Source organism: Anser brachyrhynchus, assembly GCF_964034855.1.
Source record: "Anser brachyrhynchus genome assembly, chromosome: 5".
Taxonomy (NCBI): Eukaryota; Metazoa; Chordata; class Aves; order Anseriformes; family Anatidae; genus Anser; species Anser brachyrhynchus.
Genome location: NC_137699.1, coordinates 59,406,172 through 59,424,986, shown reverse-complemented (window position 1 = coordinate 59,424,986; position 18,815 = coordinate 59,406,172). Strand labels below are relative to the sequence as shown.

Genomic DNA, 18,815 nt, shown 5'->3' with positions numbered 1-18,815 from the left:
CTGGGGGTATTGGACTAGATGATCTTTAAGGGTCCGTCCCAACCCAAGCTATCCAGTGATTCTGTGATTCCACAGTCCCAGCAGACAGTGTGAGATTACAGCACGTTGGTGACTGGCGTCTTGGTCCTCATCCATTTGTTGAACCACTGTCACCAGGAGGAAACCATTTCACCCCTGCGTTGCCCCATGGAGACTGTCCCTATTCCAGGACATCCACCCCTAATGAAGGGAATGCCAAGCCTAGCACAGCAGAAATCCAGTCTTAGTCAGGACTACTCAATATCAATATCATTAGAATACGTACAAGTAAAAGAAAAGAAAGTTCTGCTTACACAGGCAAAGAACTGGGAAAAAAAAGCTAGGATCTGAATTCTAGCAGTGATAGTTATTCTGCACTACAGTTTTCCATATTAGGAATGTTTTCTTGTGGTTGGATTTAATCCACTTCCACAGTGGTTTAACTGAAGCCAAATCAGGATTAAATGTGTTTACACAGAGACTTAATTCTATTAATTGTCTATGAATTGTATTAATTGTCTAATAACTATTGGTGGCTATTTTTCTCTATAAATAAGACCAGAAAAACACCTCCTGCAATCTGACATTTCTCAGTGATTTGAGTGAGACTTATTTTCAAATCTTTAATTGGATGAGCTATTTCAGTTGTCCCTGACCCTTTTCAGAGAGGTTACACATAGGCCTGTCGAAACATATATCCTGGGAACAGACACAAACCCCACAGGAATTAATCAGGAGAAACTGAATTAACTGTGAGCAGAGCACATCTCGAGGAGTAAAGAGCCACACTCGGGTCTCCTGGCAAGGGCTAAATTCATTAATGTGACAGGGACTCAGTGTAAGACTTCATTTCCTTTATGGATGGGATTGTGAAAGAAGGCCCCAGTGCATCACAAATCCTGTCCCTTGAGACCAGGTTCCTGTTTTTCTTTCTTTTAATGTATTTATTTGAGGAGGGAATTTGAGGGGAATGGGGATGACAGTAGTTATTGAGCTGTCAAAGGTTAAGTAAAAGTTAACTAATGGTTGGCCCTGGGAACTGCAGTGGTTGAGTTACCTATGAGGCAGGCAGAGAGGAGACAACCGTGTCCTGAGATTCTCGATTTGATCTTAACCCCAATCTCCCTTCTCTGCACACCTCACTGAGACGTAACTCGCCGTGTTGGTGACCCCAGCCCATCATCACTTCCAAAGACGCACCTTACCAGATGTCAGAAAGTGGAAGCGACGGGCACGTTCCCGCTGGAGCCATTCCCGTGGGGTGCTGACTTGTGTACATGCAGGGGTGGGCAGCAGCAATGAGAGGCTGTGCAGCCAGCTTAGGGCTGAGATGTGCACAAGTCCTCTCATCCCCACCTACTGTGGAATTAATTGGTAAATCTGTGGCTTTTTCAGATGTTTTGAAAAGCACCTGTCTTCAGTTGCCTTTTTTGTACCACTAATGCAAAAATCCTCCCTCCACAACCTTGTTCAATTTGCAAAGACCTCTTAGTAAGTCAGCCCAAGGACAAATTAATTAAAGTACATGAATTAATTAATATTGAAGAATTACAGTAAGTTCATAAAAGTGGCAAATGTTTGAGCACAGATCATTGTGTCCCATTCCTAAAAGGTCCAACTGCTGCTGTTAGTGGTGTACATGCATTCCTCCTCATGGAAACCTGTACAAAAGGGCACACAATTGCGATGGTGATGAACACAGCAGGTGTGCACTGAGGGAAGGAGAGGGGAAGCCACACGAAAGCCATCAATGTAAAGATTTTCCCAGTGACTAATAAACTCTGGGTGCCCAGACTGAGGCATCCTACAAAGGTACCCGATTGGGAAGGGAGGGCAAAATCCTGCAGCAAGGGGACACCTTGTCCTGTGAGAAATGGCCTGACTCAGCTCCAGAAACTGGAACTGAAAGAAGACACCACATTTCAGCACCCCACAGCTACATATGGCCATGTAAAGCAAGACGGGGAGCCCCACCATTCAACTGCGTTGGGGCCGCAGTCATTAATGGGCAGGATGAGGTGGGTGCTGGTCACCACTGAAATCTCTCTTCCAGAGGTAACTATCCTGTCTGTATTTAATGTCTTGTAGAAGTCCTCACATCTGGTTACTCACGACCCTATGTATTTATGTAGAACACTCTGATTTTATTCTTATTTAACACAAGAGCATTCTGGAAGGCACTTTAATTCAATATTGTGGCTCTGGAGACAACTATTCACTATCCCCCTCCCCTGCAGCACTGCAAATCAGATCAGTGAAATGATCCAGGTTAATAAATTTGAAGAAATAAATAGGGCTGTTTGTTACCTGGACCATGCCAACAATCCATCTGACAGCACAGCTCCAGAGCTGAACTGGAAAATGCAGGAGAGGGAACGCGTGGCGTGAATGAGCGGAAACTTTCCAAGATGCCTTCAGCAACACAGACTGTGTTATGGAAATACGCCCATTTTCTGACCACACTGAAGAGCTCAAGGCTTGCTTGCAGCTGGCTGAGGCCCACAGAGCAGCTCCTTGACCAGTGTTCAGATCCCACTGGAGGGATTTGAACTGGTCCACATCCTACACAACCACCTAATTCCCATAAAAAGGGTCAGCGTCCTCACCAGGTGTGTAGGCTGTGACACTCTTTTCTATAGGTTCATTTCTGGAAATAGAAGAGCTGTCCTCCATTGCCACTCTGACCTGAGAATATTCAGAAGAATTCCCCGTTTCTCACTGTCTGTCCCCATCCTGTCCTCCAGGACATGGTAACTACAAGCCCAAAGCTTGGCAGCGAGCAGGGTGCCTCACCCTTCTTTCTGAGATAGTTTCTCAGCCCAAAAAATGAAGGTAAAATCATGGAAGGTGGTTACAAGACAATATTACTCCTTCCTTCGATATCGTATTTGTATTTTATATTACGTTCCCAACACAAAAACATTTATTTCTGTATATTAACAGCCAAACGAAGCTGTGCAACACAGTAAAGCATGTTTTCAAATGTATATCACTTGCCCTTTCTGTATGCAAGCACCACAATAAGCCCTGCGCCCTCCCACAGAGCAATCCCACTTGGCAGGATCATGCTGAGATCATACAGGAATGCGAGCACAGCCAGGTGATCCCCACTGACCAGCCACTCCCAAACACACCGCAAGAACAGCTGAGATCTGCTTGATTTTTCCTTAATGGAAGCAGCAATTTAGATCTCTTCTTCTTTACCCAGCAACAGGGTTTTGGTTTTTTTTTTTGAATTTAATTATCCTTGAGATTTCCTCCATATCACAAGCTTAGCTGAAGCAGGCAAGTGGAATTGAAAGTTCCTGATGATACAACCAATAACAGACACTGCAATCACATATACCTCATTTTCTTTGGGAACAAATGGTTGAAAAAAACAGCAACAAATACAATTGAAAATAATACAAATGAATGCTTAATTCATGCCTAGGCTGATCAACATAAAACAAACTTCTGCAAAGATGTTTGAAAGAGAAAAAAAAAACACTATTAATTTTCACATTTTGGAGTGCATTGTAGAACAGTAATTGCCGTTTTTTCTCATGCTAACGAGGGAGGTGAATTTGTGTCAGACCTAGGCTTTGGACATAGGACAACCTAATCCATGCTGTGCTCAGACAACTGTGCTATTTTCCCACTTCTAAGAACAAAGTACAAAACGCACCCAGCTTCCAGAGCACGGACCCTCCGACCAGGGTTCACCTAACAAAGCCGGTGTCTGCCACTGAGCTCATCCCTCCTCTGGCAGCCACGCACAGCCTAAGGAAAGAAAACTTGGAGGCTGTGAGTCATTTCACCTGCAGCTCGATGCTAAAACAGGTCAGACACACCGTACCCTGAAATGCCTGTTTGTCTCCTGTGTCTAAAAATGGAGCTTTGTCCAAGTCACTTGGATTCAGGCACCTTCCATGTGATGCTGGGTAAGAAGCATCTGAACCCCTGCCTCTAGCAGCGCAAATGTCAGGGTTCGGAGCAGGCTTTTCAAAAAGCCTTCCCTTAAAGCTTTTGTGTGTGTGTGTGCGCGCATTATACCCTTCATCTGATGCTATTTTTACTCCCTCCAGCATGCTGGGGTATTGCCAGTTCCCAGCTGGGATGCGTTCCCCACCCAGCCCCAGCCACCCGCCAGTCCTTCCAGATAAGCACTATTATTTTAAAAGCTGCAGAGGGAGGATGAGCGATGACTGCACGGAGGACCAGGCTGGCAGATCCAAAAGCAAAGTGTTTTTTAAACCTAGGCAGGTCACAGAGAACACGATACACTGTTGATACTTCCAGGGTAAAATGTTCTTAAATATTTTTTTTTTCAGAAATTAAAGTTTTTTAGAATGTTACTTTTTAAGATGTTATTTTTTTTCCTTTTATTTTACATGAACTTATATTTTAAAAGTTTAACTGTAGAAAGAAGGGAAAGAAATGAATACACACGAAATAACCTACCATGAGTCCTTCTGTTTGTAGTTCAACAGAAAACAGACCCCTGGGCTAGCAGAGCTGTGAAATGCAGCTCTGTCTGATAGAAGACCATGGGCCTTCTGTGTTTGTCCTTCATCTGAAAGTCTGGCCTGTGAGCCTCGTATTACGCCAGAGAAGCCTGAACAGGCAGTGTTAATTCAAATCTTCCTTTGGGCAGGATGTAAAAACTGCTGGAACGCACTGTGGATGGATCCTCTTTCTGGTCTGGTTCTCTGCCTTGAAAACCTATTTCATTGCAGGCTTCCTACCTTTCCAAAATGGAGAGGTCAATGGCAGCATTGCCCACAAGATGCATTTTTGGCTCTTAACACCAGGGTAGACTTTGGAGCAATGCCTCCTCCTAGGTCAAGGCAAAGCAAGGAGGTTTGAGCAGACAGCCCCGATGGGAAGACCAAGCCAGCAAGGCTAGCTAACACCAGCAAAGAGCCAGCAAGGAGCACTGGCTCCAACCCATCTTCAATTAACAGCTTTTGGGTATGGCTTGTACATAAGAACAGCCTCTGACCGTGGTGTCCTGTGCTGGCCGGAGTCTCTGCAACCAAGAAGCGTGGTCAGAAACTCTCTGCTGAGGCTGACAGCGATGAAAAACCTGGCAGAAATGGAGGGCAGCAGAAGCTGGAATAAGCGAGAGCAAGCAGAGATCAAAGCCAGAGCATCTCTTTCCAAATGTAAACTGCATTTAGGATGCCTCACCTAATTTACTCCTGTAAATCTCCCTGTCCTCTTAGCTCACTTTATTAATCTGCACTCCGACCGAGGATGCAGAATGGATGGCCTGAAATGATGGCTTTATTGTTCTGCTCTATACACTCCTCAGACAGATAGCTTTACTGTGATGTGAAATTCAGCCTCAAAAACAAATTGCTCTAACAACGGTTTTAATTGCTCTGCAGTAAATTCTCCTTAATCCTCCTGTCCCAGGAACTGCTTTTTGTTAAACCACTGCTCCATCTGCATGTGGGAAAGGAATCACTGTCCTTGGCTGTGCAGTGAAAATGACTGACTGTTGAGCAATTAGTTAATCTCTGGGATAGGAATGTTTCACTAAACAGTCTTTCATGCTGGATTTTGGAGGAAAAGAAGATTTCTGTAGGCTGGTCTGCTGGCTGCTTGAAAGAAACAGTAAATAATAACCCTTCTGCAAATTTCTATTGATCTTGACTTCACAGATATGGTAGCATGCAAAAGCAAAAGCTTGCTACCAAGCACATTTTAATTTTCCTATGGAGAAACTGTATTCATGTAGTTTCCTCCTAACTGATTATTGAATTGACTTGTAAGAGAGGTGAGTATTTCCAATACAAATGACAAAGTGATGTCATTTCAGGGCAAGAAGAATTATTTCTGTGAAGCTGAAAAAGCCCTTTCAAGGCAAATTTAATCACATTTTATGGGCAAGAAAAAGGTTGATCTTTTCATCATTACTTAATATAGATCTGTGTTCCCCAAGCCGCTCATCTGAAAAAAAAGCTGGGTACATAGCGAGGGAGAGGCTCTTCAGAAGAGCCCCAAAACAGCAAATTAGCAATTTCCCAGAGCCCAGAACTTCCATCCCCTCGCTACTGCTTGCTCCATGATTTAGAAATTGAATATTGTAGGTCAAATTTTAATCTGGTTCCATTTTGTGTTCGCAATCAATTTGCACGGTACCCAACTACTCTTGCAGAGAGACATCTGTGCATGCTGACAGTCAATTAGGCTGATCTGCATTTGTGAACAAGCATGCATATTAAAAAGAGAGTGGTTGAGAGTTCGCCCCATCTATTTCATATGGATCTGAAGTCATCCTGCTTTACTTCACAAGTCTGGATTGAAGAAGAAAGAGGAGAGAAACAGGAAGAGATCCAAGTCCCATTTGTCACCTCCCAAGAACATCATGGCCCGACACATACGGCACCAGCCTGGGATTCGGGAGAATAGATTATTCCACTGGTCCAGCCTTTGGCCAAGTGGGAGGTCTTGTGCAAATCACACTGTCACTTTGTGTATCCATCCCTCCCGGCGTAAGAGAGGATAATGATCCTGCCATCATTTCTGCAGTTAATTGGAAATCCCTATATCACGGCTAACTATTTACAACCGAGAGACTAGAATTCATAGCTGGTAACAGAGAGAGGCCAACGTTTTGGCTTCTTGCCAAAATTGAGGCAGTTCATTAACAAAAGAAGCCATAAAAAATAGACATTGGTGTTCTTCGGATTTCAGTTCAGGAAGAAGACCTTAAGTCTCTGCTGTGCTAGGGCAGCGCACAACAAATATGCAGTGGTACATGTGGGCCTTTCCAATGCCCTGATACATCTGTCAGACCTTGATTCATGGTAGCACTGACACCTGCTTAGCAAGGAGAGATCAGGCAAGTCGCACAGCTTGAGTGATGGGCACTGATTCTGCAAAATGATGTGATTACACATTTAACTAAGTGTATGCTGAGCTTTGAGGCTAAGGAGTCAGATTTCCAAAAGAAACATCAAAGCTCCTTACTCCATTTGCACAACCACATGCATTCACACCATCCACAAGAGCACTTTCTGAGAACAGGTAAGCCTCCTGGATCAGGAGCCTGTCAAGTCACCCAGAACCTGAGCACCTTCGGTCCATACGTTTGGCACTTACGGAGGCTCCCTTTTCTTTGTACGCTGGGGGAAAACAATGCATGGATTTTCTGCTGCTGCAGGCACAGCTGCTATATCTAATGCCAGCTGGGCTCTGTGTTCCTGCTAGGAAAAGGAGGCTGAAGAAGGGCACTGAGCACCTTTGGATGTGGGCAGCTTTGCTACGGGTTTTAAACAAGGCCCTGGAATTGAAACTAATCACTTTTTTTCCTGCTTTGCCCTCACTGTTTTCTGTTTTCATCGCTGTAACCAAACAGCAGATGTCTTAGCATGTTGCAGAACAGCCAGACTCAGATCTATTCCTCCAAAGACAGCAAAATGCCTCTTCCACATACAGAAAGTTATTTTAAACAATGAACCAGCAAGACCGCTTTATTTATGCATTAAGGTATGCTTCAACTAGGACCTACTGCAGGCATAGTTTAGGGTCAGTCTGTTGCAGACAAGAATATGGGTCTGTGCTGCCTCTGAAGAGACTTACCTGTGACTGTGATCCAAAAAGTCACAGTCCCTTCTATGGGGTTCTCATCACAACTCGGGGGCAACGAAACCCTGCTTTAGCCTCCTAATTCCTTTCTAGGACCTCAAATCCTAGACTGAACTCGATACAAAGACTAAATTCCAAAGAGCTGAAATATTTTGTTGAATCAGCACCTAGTTCATTTTCTGTATAAAATACAGCAGCCTTAGTGCCTAGCTCTTCCACTGGATCTGGAGGAGAACCACAACAAAGACCACCCTACACCAAAACCCTCCCACAACTTTTTGGACTCCACGTTGATGTAAATAACTGGTGACACATATCACCAAGTGGAGCACCATGACCACGTTGCTGCCACCAATCCTGACAGCACATCACCAGCAGGAGCCCCAGGGCTCAGGAGCTGAAGGGAGCTTCCCATTGCCCCCCAGCCTGGCTGTGGGGCGCTGTGCTCACCAGCAGGCAGTGCCTCTTCAAGAGGACAGCTTCCAACGCGATCAGGCAGACCTGGTCCTCACAAACTTACACTGGCCACTGGATCAATACCTGCTATCGGCAACGACCTAGTGAAATGTCAGCATGCAGCACTGTCAATTGATTCAGGCTTTGCTGTGCTGCAAATGGGTTATGGTCTGTACATTTTAGTACAGATGATTACAGAAAGAAACTCCTCGAAGAAAGCAGCTTTCCCTTTGCCCAGCACAGTATCTCCTAAGAGTGATATGCTTCTGAGCATAAACAGGGAAAGATAGTTCAAAGCCTCCGGACAACAGCAGGGTGGTTTGAGCTCGGGGTGGACTGCAGAAATGGTGCTCTCTGGGATGGGGAAAAGTGCCAAAAGACTTTTCAAGCTGCTCTTCAGCCTGATTTAGCTTGGAACAGAAAATCAATCATCAATAATAATATGCAGTACTAATCCACCCCTCTTCTTTCCCTATATGGGAGAGGATTCATGTTGCTCTGTCTTTTGCCAGACGCCAAAACCAGGGCACAGGGAGGTCATATCACTTGCCCAGGGTCATTGAGCTCCTTGGTGGACGTGAGGGGGATGGAGCAAAAGTTTGCAGCCCAGATACCCCACAGTAGGAAAATCCATGCTTCAAAAAGATTAAATAAACAAATATAAGGGTCCATATGGTCAATATTGAAACTAAATAAAATACTTAATATAACAATAGACTTTCTTTTCACTGCTGTCCAATTTGGGAATTACAGACCTAGATTTCAAATAGCTGAGAGTTGGAAGGGGTTAACTTTAATTGCAGTTAAATCCAGTCCAGGACAACTTTACTGCTGTTCAGCTTTGTGTTGGAAGCAGGAAAGGGGGGCAGGCAGCACTATCTCTGTTTCTTTACTGAACGTTTTCTGAAGGTCTTGCTTCTATTACAATGAAAAATGTCAAAATCTTCATGTTTGGCTTCTGGCCAGCCTTACTTGTGACAGACCCAGTATTCCTGCATATTCCTAGCACAAAGCCACAGAGAATATAAGCCCATAGAATTTGCAGAATTCGTATATTTTTCTCTGTGTTTTTGCCTTTTACTGGTTTTTGTCTGAAGACCAGTCTCAATAAATGTGTAAGAGAGTGTCTCCTTTCACACAGTAACGCATCAGCAAAAGAACAGCATTTGCTTCCTTCCACTGTAAGTGGAAATTTAAATTAATTGGAATCATTATTTTTTCCCCTAAATATTACTTTAACAGACTAGAAAGTACTTGAAATTTAATCTGAAGTCTTCAGACCTGAAAAAGGGTTTTGTGACTGAAAGCTTGTGGATTTTTTCAGCTATATCACTTGGTCTAAAAAAATATACTGTCCCTCCCTATCATCCTTGTTTCTGACAGTGAAGACATTCTAACTGGCTTTCAGAAACTTTGGTTTTATAGGGAATGTACTACTAGCTACCCTATCCATTCACTTCATCATTCTCAAGGTTTTGTTAATTTACTGAAAAGCTTTTACAGTGGGAGCTACAATTAAAACGATGTATTTCCAATGGCAAGCATTGTAGAACACCATCAGTTTTGTTTGGAAACGATGAGTCAGAAATGAAGAAATAATTTTAAAGGGCAGAACATACGAACAACAGACCCGAATGAAAAGGACAATGGGAAGCCTATGTACCTCAAAAAGCCAAGGCATCAGACCTTATTGCATCTACCCATATTACAAAACAGAGACATCAAATGTGCTGCTTTGTCACTGTCAGACATTCCTCACCTGAGCCAGATCCAATAGTGGATCCAATAGTTTTATGGGGAAAGCCACTGGTTCCAAATTCAAGCTAATTCACAGACATGGTAATACTCTTGAGTGGAGCAGATTTAGGCTGGTGGCTGGGCAATCGTTTGCTTGTTTCTGTTCTGCTTTTAGAACACAGTCAAGGACCTGATCTTTTAAACACTTGTAGGGTTGAAGGGAGTGTAACTATGCCACCTGACAGAGAAGGGTACAAAGATCCCTGGTGGAGCATAGTAGTATCTGTCCTGAGGAAGGGCAGGATAAATTAGCTTCAGTGCAGATCTGCTCTAATCTGCTTTCAGGTCCAAATCTCACAGTAGTTCTGCTTTCAGACAGCCAGACATTACTTTTTTTCCTTCTTGACCCATAAATACAGCCTATTGCTCTACCAGAGATGACTGAATCTGCCAGTCAACCAAGTCTAGCTGTTGGGTAGTGGAAGGTAAGTGGTACCAGTGCTTACTCCCTTTCCACAGATCTTTTGGATGAAGCCCAAGCTCAAATGACTGCTGGACATATCCCCATGCTGACCTCTCCCATGGGACACCCTGCAAATGAAGCCACAGGGACACTGCAAGGAAGAATGAGTTGGGCAATTCACCAGCCCATGCTTCTGCTTCTCCATGCAGAGATGCCAGAATGAAACAAAACGCTCTGCCAGTGGGACCTGGCAATTCTTTTAAGCTGAAATCAAGACTCAGCAAAGATGAACACCTCTGGCAGATCATTCACTAACTGGAAGACAGGGTCAGCCCACTGCATAACAGACACAAAATAACTTATTTAAGCCACTGGGAAATCTCAATTTAACAGAAAAAAAAAAAAGACCAAAAGGTTATTTAAACTTTTAATATCTACCTCGTTTAACTACAAAATGCTCTCTGAAATAACCTTAACAAGTATCCCTGGGATTCTTCAAGTGAAACATCTCACTCAGCAAGAGCTAAAATTTTCCCAGCTGAGAGCTCTCAGTTGGCAGCATGTGAGTAAGGAGTGCTGGTTGTTGAAACATGCTGTAATTGCCTTTAATATGCTCTCAGCCAGTGCTTCAGTGGGGAGGAATCTCTTGGGGGAGAAAAAAAGACCCAAGACATAAGCACACAAACATTGAAGAGTATCCAGCCAAGAAGAAATATTCTACGAGGAGGATGCACAGCCTACACCAAGGATAAAACCTCCCTTCAGCCAAAAGTGGTTGGTGTTGAGCGGCCACTGAAAGTGTTTTAGCTCAAGAGATTAAAGGGAACTGTTTTTCAGAGACATCTGTAATCATCAGCAGACCAGGGGCCTACAATTTACGGCATAAGCAAACAAAAACTTTTTAAAGAGCAAATACTCCATTTTGATGATTTGGTAATGTTTCTTGGTAGCTGAATCTGAATGAAGTTGCTGATGACAGTCATATCAGAGCTTCTTGCAGGCAAACCCAGTGGGTTGCCTACATGGCAAACACGCAGGGAGGACCAACTGCTCCGACGATCCCCAAAGGGACCATTTCTAACCTCAGAAGATGTGACTGAGGAACACAACAAGCAGTGACTCTTACGAGCATTGTATTTATTTCTGAACATTATGAGCAAAAGGAAGAGACAGCACAAAAGAGTTAACTAGTGGGGGTATGGGGATGGGATAAACAGATGGTGTGGTGAAGAGCCATTTCCTTCCCATTTACATGCTGACTGCATTAAATCAATCCCTGGGCTTTCATGTCAGTAAGCTAAGGCTCTGCTGGGGAGGATTTTAGTGATCTGGCTATATCCTACTTGTGGGTATCATTCTATTGTGTCCCAGCATTTAGCTTATTTCTCAGGGAAAAGTTCCTTCAAATTTCTTCGTGTGATTCTTGGTGATCTTCCCTAATACCAACATCACAGTCACTGCCTCTTTTCTAGATGTGGATCTCTGCAAAGCTCATCAACACTGTTTTACACTCCTATCCATGCATTTAGGTACTAACACAGGATGCTCCTTAGGGGCTGAGCCTGCTGTTTTTGCAGCCTTAGCTTATCTCATTGCTCCAGACCCAAACAAATTAGTTTATAATCCTCAGTATTGTATACTTTGGCAAATCTGGCTTTAAAAGTGATCAGAAATGACCTCCTCCTGTAAAATTGGAGTCAGTCCAGTTGATTTGTCCCCTATCCCTGACTGGGACTAGTAAAAAAAAAAAATACAACTGTACTTGGACAAATAACAGGTCTTTTCAATCAATAACATTGATGACTCTGTAGTTCCCCATTAGTGACTATGCTGCACCCTGTTTACACACTGTATCCTTTCTACCACTCCCTGTGCACACACAATTAACAAAACACCAGCTGCTACATGATAGATGCTGCTGCAATGATGCGGAGCGACACCAGACAGAAGTAGTACAGATCTCTGGCTCTGTTACCTTTTCATCTCAGATGCTGCATTCATTTCCCGGTGCTCCTTGTGACCTCTGGGACCTTGGCTAAAGCATCCTCTGTTTTCCTCTGAGTTGCTATTTCTCTGGCACCTGAAAATGCAGCTATCCCCTAATCTCCCACACTAGACACCAGTTCTTCAGTCATCTTCTTCCAGGAAGATCTTGCTCAGACACTACTAGGAGGCTGAACCTTCTCAGTGGGGTCTGACACCTGCCCTTAGGTGCTGGAGAATGCCTAAAGATGTGCAGCTGTGCCAGATATTCCACCCATGGGGCAGGGCTGATCCATGGGACACAAGCATCTGCCCACAAGCAGGTTAACAAGGTTAAACGAAGCCTTTGGGGATTTTGCAAGGTCAATCTCTGTCTCAACAGAGTCCTTACCTATTAGCAGCTATCTGACATGTTGGGCTGAATTTGAGCACAACCGGTCTGAGAGGAAGCTCTTCACAGGGACGCGTTACTGATGGACCACAGGGCAAGCAGTGCCTTGGTTCAAACTCTGTGACAAATGCTTTAAGTTACAGCTTTATGGTTCATGTTGATCAGTCAGGCATCTGTTTGGTATATTAATGCGTGGCTGGGTTGTGCTTGTAAATTATTATTCATATACTTTTGTAGAACATCTTGAAGTTATTGGCTAAGTCTTTTTATAAATGGAAACAGGGACAATTAATAACACATGAAAAGCATGCATGATTCAGTTCCTCCATTTACCTTTCTACTGCAGCCTTCTTTGGCAGGAGGGCTAATACAGCCTGGGAGAAGGATGGAGATCATTCATAATTGAGCTGCTCTGAACTACCAACAACTGTTCCGTTTAAAAATGGATTTGCCTTAGACACATGGTGGAGATTGACATTCATTACAATGGCAGGAGTCAAGGAAGGCAGAATCGATGAAAATGGTGGGCTAGACCTAGAAATGAAGAGCTGAGAAGCCAGGATGCTCTGATAAGGAACAAGGATAAGGAAACCTGGATGCCCATGCACCAAGGGACAGGTGATCGGTACAAATGGAAAAGCAAAGCTTATCTTGATAAAAATGCTACACTTCATCTGACCAAAAGAAATATCCCACTTAGAAAGTCTTCTGGGCTGTCAGACAAAGCCAAAGCCTACTCCTGTGGGAACAGGAGCATCCTCCATAAAAAAACAAAGCAGAGGCGAACAGACTGTTTCCAAGAGAGCTGTGTATTCAGAGAGGGTGGAGAGGTAAGCTGCCTGCCCCAGATATACAGTAGACCAATAGAAATATTTAGGTAGAAAGCTCTGTACAAAATCTTTCCACCAGCTGAAACGTCTTCTGCAGAATACCAATAAAACAATCTAACCATCAGCTGAAAGTCCAAGGGGAGGCCCAAAGTCCAAAAGATCACTGACAGTTTAATTAATGGAGTTAAAAGAAACAAAGACTTTAATCACTGAGTATGCTATGCTCTAACAGCGTCTTACATCCGAAAATTGTATTCCGTTTTGTTGCCTTTAAGAAGGGAAACAAATTAAGACCAGGGGCTGTGGAAACTGAAAAGTGAAAATAGGAGGAAAAAACATGGATTAGTAGTAATAAGTATTCTTTCCTAAATTCACTAAACTTTCTTTTGCCTTTCAGCAAATTGCTCGGAAGTGCAATAACAGGGGACTCAGCTTATTTCAGGTTCTTCCCAGAATACCCGTCCCTACTGACAACCATTCCCACCTCTGGCATATATGTAAATCAGCTCCTCAAAAAATCGCTCTTCCAGACTTCCTTTTCACAAGACCTTAAACCAAGGCAGCTTGCTAATCACAGCGACTGGCTGACAATTAGAAAAGGCAAAGTCAATCAACTATCATTAAGTTGAAAGTGACAGGCTGGGGGGTTATTTTTAACTAAAACAAGTGGGATTCATAATTCTCCACCAAGTTCCTCTTGCCCTCTGTGTACTATTTAACTCTTACCTACAGGCAAAGTTTCCTTGCCATCGAAGGTAGCCCCAAAATAGCATTCAAAGCAAGGTAAATCTAGGAACTGCAGTCCTGCAATGATTATCACATGCTGAACCAGCATGTTTGGGTATCATCACATTTGTGAAGTGTTTGCTGAAAAACAATAGATGGATGGATTTATAATTGCACAGAAAAGAAAGACCTTATGCAGGGAGTTTTATTTAGCATTTCACAGCATTTCAGGGGCTTCATGGGGAGCCTTTTTGTGCAAGCCAAGACAAAAACCTGTTTGGACAAGGGGAGGCAAAAATAAAATTAGTGCTATCTCCGGTGCAAAACAGCTGTGACATTATTACTGTTATTTCTAGACTGGATGAAACTGATCCCATTTTGGGCTAGGAGAGAAAACTCCCTCTTGGGTGAGTGCTAAAACTCTGCCTGCTCCCTGTGAAGCCTATGGGCATCCATTCATATGATCCCAATGAACTGGCAGAGGTTCTCTCTACCCAGCTATGGCTTTGGGTACTTTGCAGCTGGCATCCCCAGTCTTGTCGAAGAAAGATTTGAGGGAGTGAGAATTTAGGTGCAGAAACTCATTTTCATATTTGAAAGTCATGCTGAGTTACTGAAACATCTGGCAGTCAGCTCCAGCAAGCAATGATGGAAGCCACCAGAGAACTTGGGGTTCAACATCTCAGTTTTGTAACACTTCACCCTCTTTCTGCAGTTGTTGTGTTGGAGAAGATGTAGATCTATGTGGTAATTAAGCTCAGCAACTCACGCAAGAAATCCATTGGTCTGGGTGAGCTGTTTGGAGGGTGTGTGAGATAACACAACAAAGTCTCTCGCCACTTTCTGTCCAAGTCCCACTTGCTAGAGGTTACCTGCAGTGGCTACCTGCAGCAGCAACAGCTCCCAGGACACACTGAGGACATCATGGAATAAACTGGCTACTCTCAGCAGTACCACAAATACAATACTCCCAGTCAGCCCGTGGCTGGGCTCATGGCTTATTAGGCACCAGGGGAGCCATACAAAGCCACGGGGAGAGCAGCTTCATTAGGACGCCTGCCCAAGAGAGCCTGCTGCAGAGCTAAGCCTGGCAAAGTAAGAGCCCACGAGGGAAACTCGGGCACTTAGGGACGGTGATCAGCTCAGGTCTGCTGCGGGCTGAGCTCCCATGCCTACGTTCATCACATCAAAGCTCAGAGGGGCTGATGATAAAAACTTTCCTAACTGGCAACTGAAAATGACACGGCAGTGTTGCTTCTTGTTGCACCATGCACATTCCCTCCCTTTCTTTAGCGGTTGGAAGAGATTAGAAGCATCAAATTTAATCGATGAAGGGATGTGAACACAAAATATTTATTTTTTAATATTTACAGGATTAAAAATAGTAAACCTTTGATTTATTTTTATCATCATTCAAGTCCTGTGCAAGCAACACTACCCTGAATCAATATTAACAGACAGCCTGCAGAAAGCTTTCTGAGTGAACTAAGGAGAGTCTCTTAATTATGGCAGCTTTCTAAACAAGAAAATGGTATTAATCCACAAAGAGCACATTAGCAAATCACTCTCAGTCTAGATCTTCCCTCTAACATAGCCAGTTTACACTTTTGTTTTCCTATGGATGCTGCTCATCCCTGACATTTCCTGATGAACGATCTGTCTGCACACAAATAAATCACTCCATCTGCATTTCCCTGGCTGCACGAAGAAGAGATGCCAGCACATTTAGCTGGGGTAAATCAGCAGAGTGCCTTGTGTAACAGCTGCTGAGTCTCTGTGCGCAGAAAGCAACACATCAGCACATACAATTTTCTTCTGCAGCCGTACTGTACTGTTCAAAGATCCTTGAATGAAAAGTATACTAAATTGCCTTGCATTTCCCAACAACAACAACAAAAAAAAAACAGTTAAATAATGGTCTGACAAATGAGATCTAAGCTATTTTGATTTAGATTTAGACAGAGAAAGTAGCTGCATGCCCATGAAAAAATAATTCTACCTCTGTAATGCCAAAGGATTATTAGGATTGGGCTCAATCCCACTTCTAACAGAGTTGGTGGTGCTTTGCCTCTTGTTCTTTACAGAAGCACAACCAGGACCTCAGAGAAAGGTACTTAACTTAGAGATTATATTCAAAATAGAATAGGGGTCTACTGGTACCTTGTGGGATTAACGTGGCTCTGAAACACTATTAAAATGTTGGTTAATCTCTGCTTTTGCCTTCAGTCTGAAAATCCAGACTGTGCCATAAATCTGCACTACCCCAGACATCCCAGAGACCCCAGGTGATGCACAGTGCCCTATTTTCAGGTAAGTATTTAAGTGCTCGCTAAGAAGCCCGAGCCCTTGAGGTGGTAGGGAGAGGAGAGACTTCAGGTTTATCATCCACTCCCCCACCATCTATGAACACGGTCGCAGCCACAGGAGGATGCAGAGAAAACCCCTGTGCTCCCTCTGTGCCTGCAGGGAAGGGCTCAGCGGTGCAGTTGCTCCCACACCCCCAATTCCCCCCCGTCTGCATGACCCAGGCTGCGCCCAGAAGCAAGCCTTGTAAGGGAGATGATGAAGTGGCAAACGGGAAAGGGAAGGGAGTGAGGCACGCAGGAAAGTCACGTTCACAGTTACCATGAAAAGTGAGAGAGCAAACCCCCTGACAGCTTTTATACAGCAATCTCTCTGCTCAGGGACAGCCATCCCATGCCGGATGACAGAGAGGCACGGAGGGGTAAAGTTAATGCTGCTGCAGCTTTCTCTCCGAATTTTTACGCTGCTCTTCTACCTAGCAAAGTCACGCACGGCTCTCCAAGGACTTACTTCCCTGCTGTGACCGCCTCAAATTCACATCCCTGTGCCCCTGAAGAGGAGGCCAAGGAATGACTCGGGGGAGCAGGAGACAGGAGCAAGGAGCAGCAGAAAAACTCTGAAGCTGACGTCTGGCATCCCTCCACCCATGGGAGCATGTGGGTTTTTCTGGAGGAGGAGGGGCAGCGTGGGTGCACTGCTGAGGCCACGCTGGGTCCCGTGCACATCCAATACACACCTGGACACCTGCAGAGGTGTTGCCAAATCTACGTCAGTGACAGTCCTTCAGGAAATACAGCCGTGGAATAATAGCATATCTGGAGATAACTGAATACAATAAGGTCAAACAATAAAAAAAAAGAAAATTGTCTTACGTGAAAGCTTCTTAGAGCATAATGGAGGCTGCAAGGTCTGCTAAGATGCCAACAAAATGAAACCATATTGATTTTGGAGGGTGTAACTTACTTGGTCTGTGATCGTGCTAAACTGTAGCTACAGCTAAACTATAGCTATAGGACTTCATTTTCTGGAACAACACTCTCACATAAAAAGAAGAAAAAATACAAATAACAAAAGACCAAAGAGGGCCTGCAGATGCTTTGAGTCCCCCGGAAGGGCACAGAAAAGAAACATGCCATATGCTTTGCCATCAAGAAGTGGATCAAATTAATTTCCAATAAGCTTGAGCAAGCCACTGAGCCGCAAACAAAACTCTGAGTTAACAGTCATGCCAAAAGCCTGCTAGCTATATAAGCCGTAATAGAAATTGATCTGTTGGATCTGTCCTTCCAGAGGCTTGATCCTGAGCTCACAGGGACCCTTGCCACTGGCTTGAACCAGCAAAGGAATAAGCTCTACACACAGAAGAAAAGTACCAGGACTGAGAGATGGATGAGGCCTGCGGGTGGACACGTTCCCCAGCACAGGACAGGGGCCCAGGGCCCCACTGGAGCCCCCCCAGCTGATCTGATCTCCATTACTAGTCATGGCTGCTCCCCAAGCAGCACATTCTTCTCCCTGCTTCTCTTCAGCAATAATGACAGAAAAACTTGCTTTGCCCAGATAGGTTTTGTCACCACTGCTGTCTGCTGTCCCCACATGGGGGAAGATCCCATTGACAGTGCAAAAAGGGGTGGCAATGGATGATGGACCTACCAGTGCAGATGGACATGGGGCACAGGAGGTGCTCAGCATGCTCTGCTGCACAGTTACCCCTTAGTTCTGTTTGCCAGTGTTACCCAAGGACCATGCTCTGATCCCATCCTATGTGAGCAAGTCAGAACTGAGCAGGAACACCAGCTGGCAAAGTGCAAACAGCTCTGAGTGAAGCTGCCTTAATTGGAAATGGCTTTCAGAGCTCAAAACTGGCGAAAATCTGCAAGTTCACCAGCACAAATGCAACCTTCAGGAGCAGGGGCCAATGCACAGAGCAACATCTGCCTTTGATATTGCTTCTGCATCAGGACACTTGCTGATGTAGCATGACATCCAAGGAGTCTTAAAGGTGACAAAGTAAGGGGATCCCGAATGAGCCTTGGTACAACCTTCACTTTTAGGAGGCACGAACGCAGAATTCAAATTGAAATAAAGCTTTTTCAAAAATTACGTGACACAGAAATGATGTGTGATTCATTCAAGAAACAACATATGATTCATTAAAACCTCAAGCAAAAACAGAAAGCCAATTTAAAAAGAAATTATTCTGACCTGAAATGGAAAGACAAACAGGACATTTGTATTAAGAGAGTGTGATGGCCTCACCTGCTTTTTCGCGTCAGAGCTTCACACTGTGCTGGAGGAATTAGATAACATCAGTCAGTCACAGTGTTGT

The 18,815-nt window shown here is 44.2% G+C and overlaps 1 protein-coding gene across 5 annotated transcripts in view; it reads right to left on the bottom strand.

Moving 5' to 3' along the window:
* Positions 1–18,815, bottom strand: part of KCNH5 (potassium voltage-gated channel subfamily H member 5) — a 165,454-nt gene that overhangs the window by 16,359 nt on the left and 130,280 nt on the right. Inside the window, exon 11 of one of the 5 annotated variants that reach the window (XM_080596363.1) lies at positions 873–5,086. The exons of 3 other annotated variants lie outside the window; for them this stretch is intronic. In XM_080596363.1, coding sequence (XP_080452489.1) covers positions 4,958–5,086 — 129 coding nt within the window. In that variant the 3' untranslated portion in view covers positions 873–4,957. Of the gene's footprint in view, positions 1–872; positions 5,087–8,058; positions 17,231–18,815 lie in introns of those variants that run through there. One more of the 5 variants, XM_080596362.1, reaches the window with a different exon arrangement.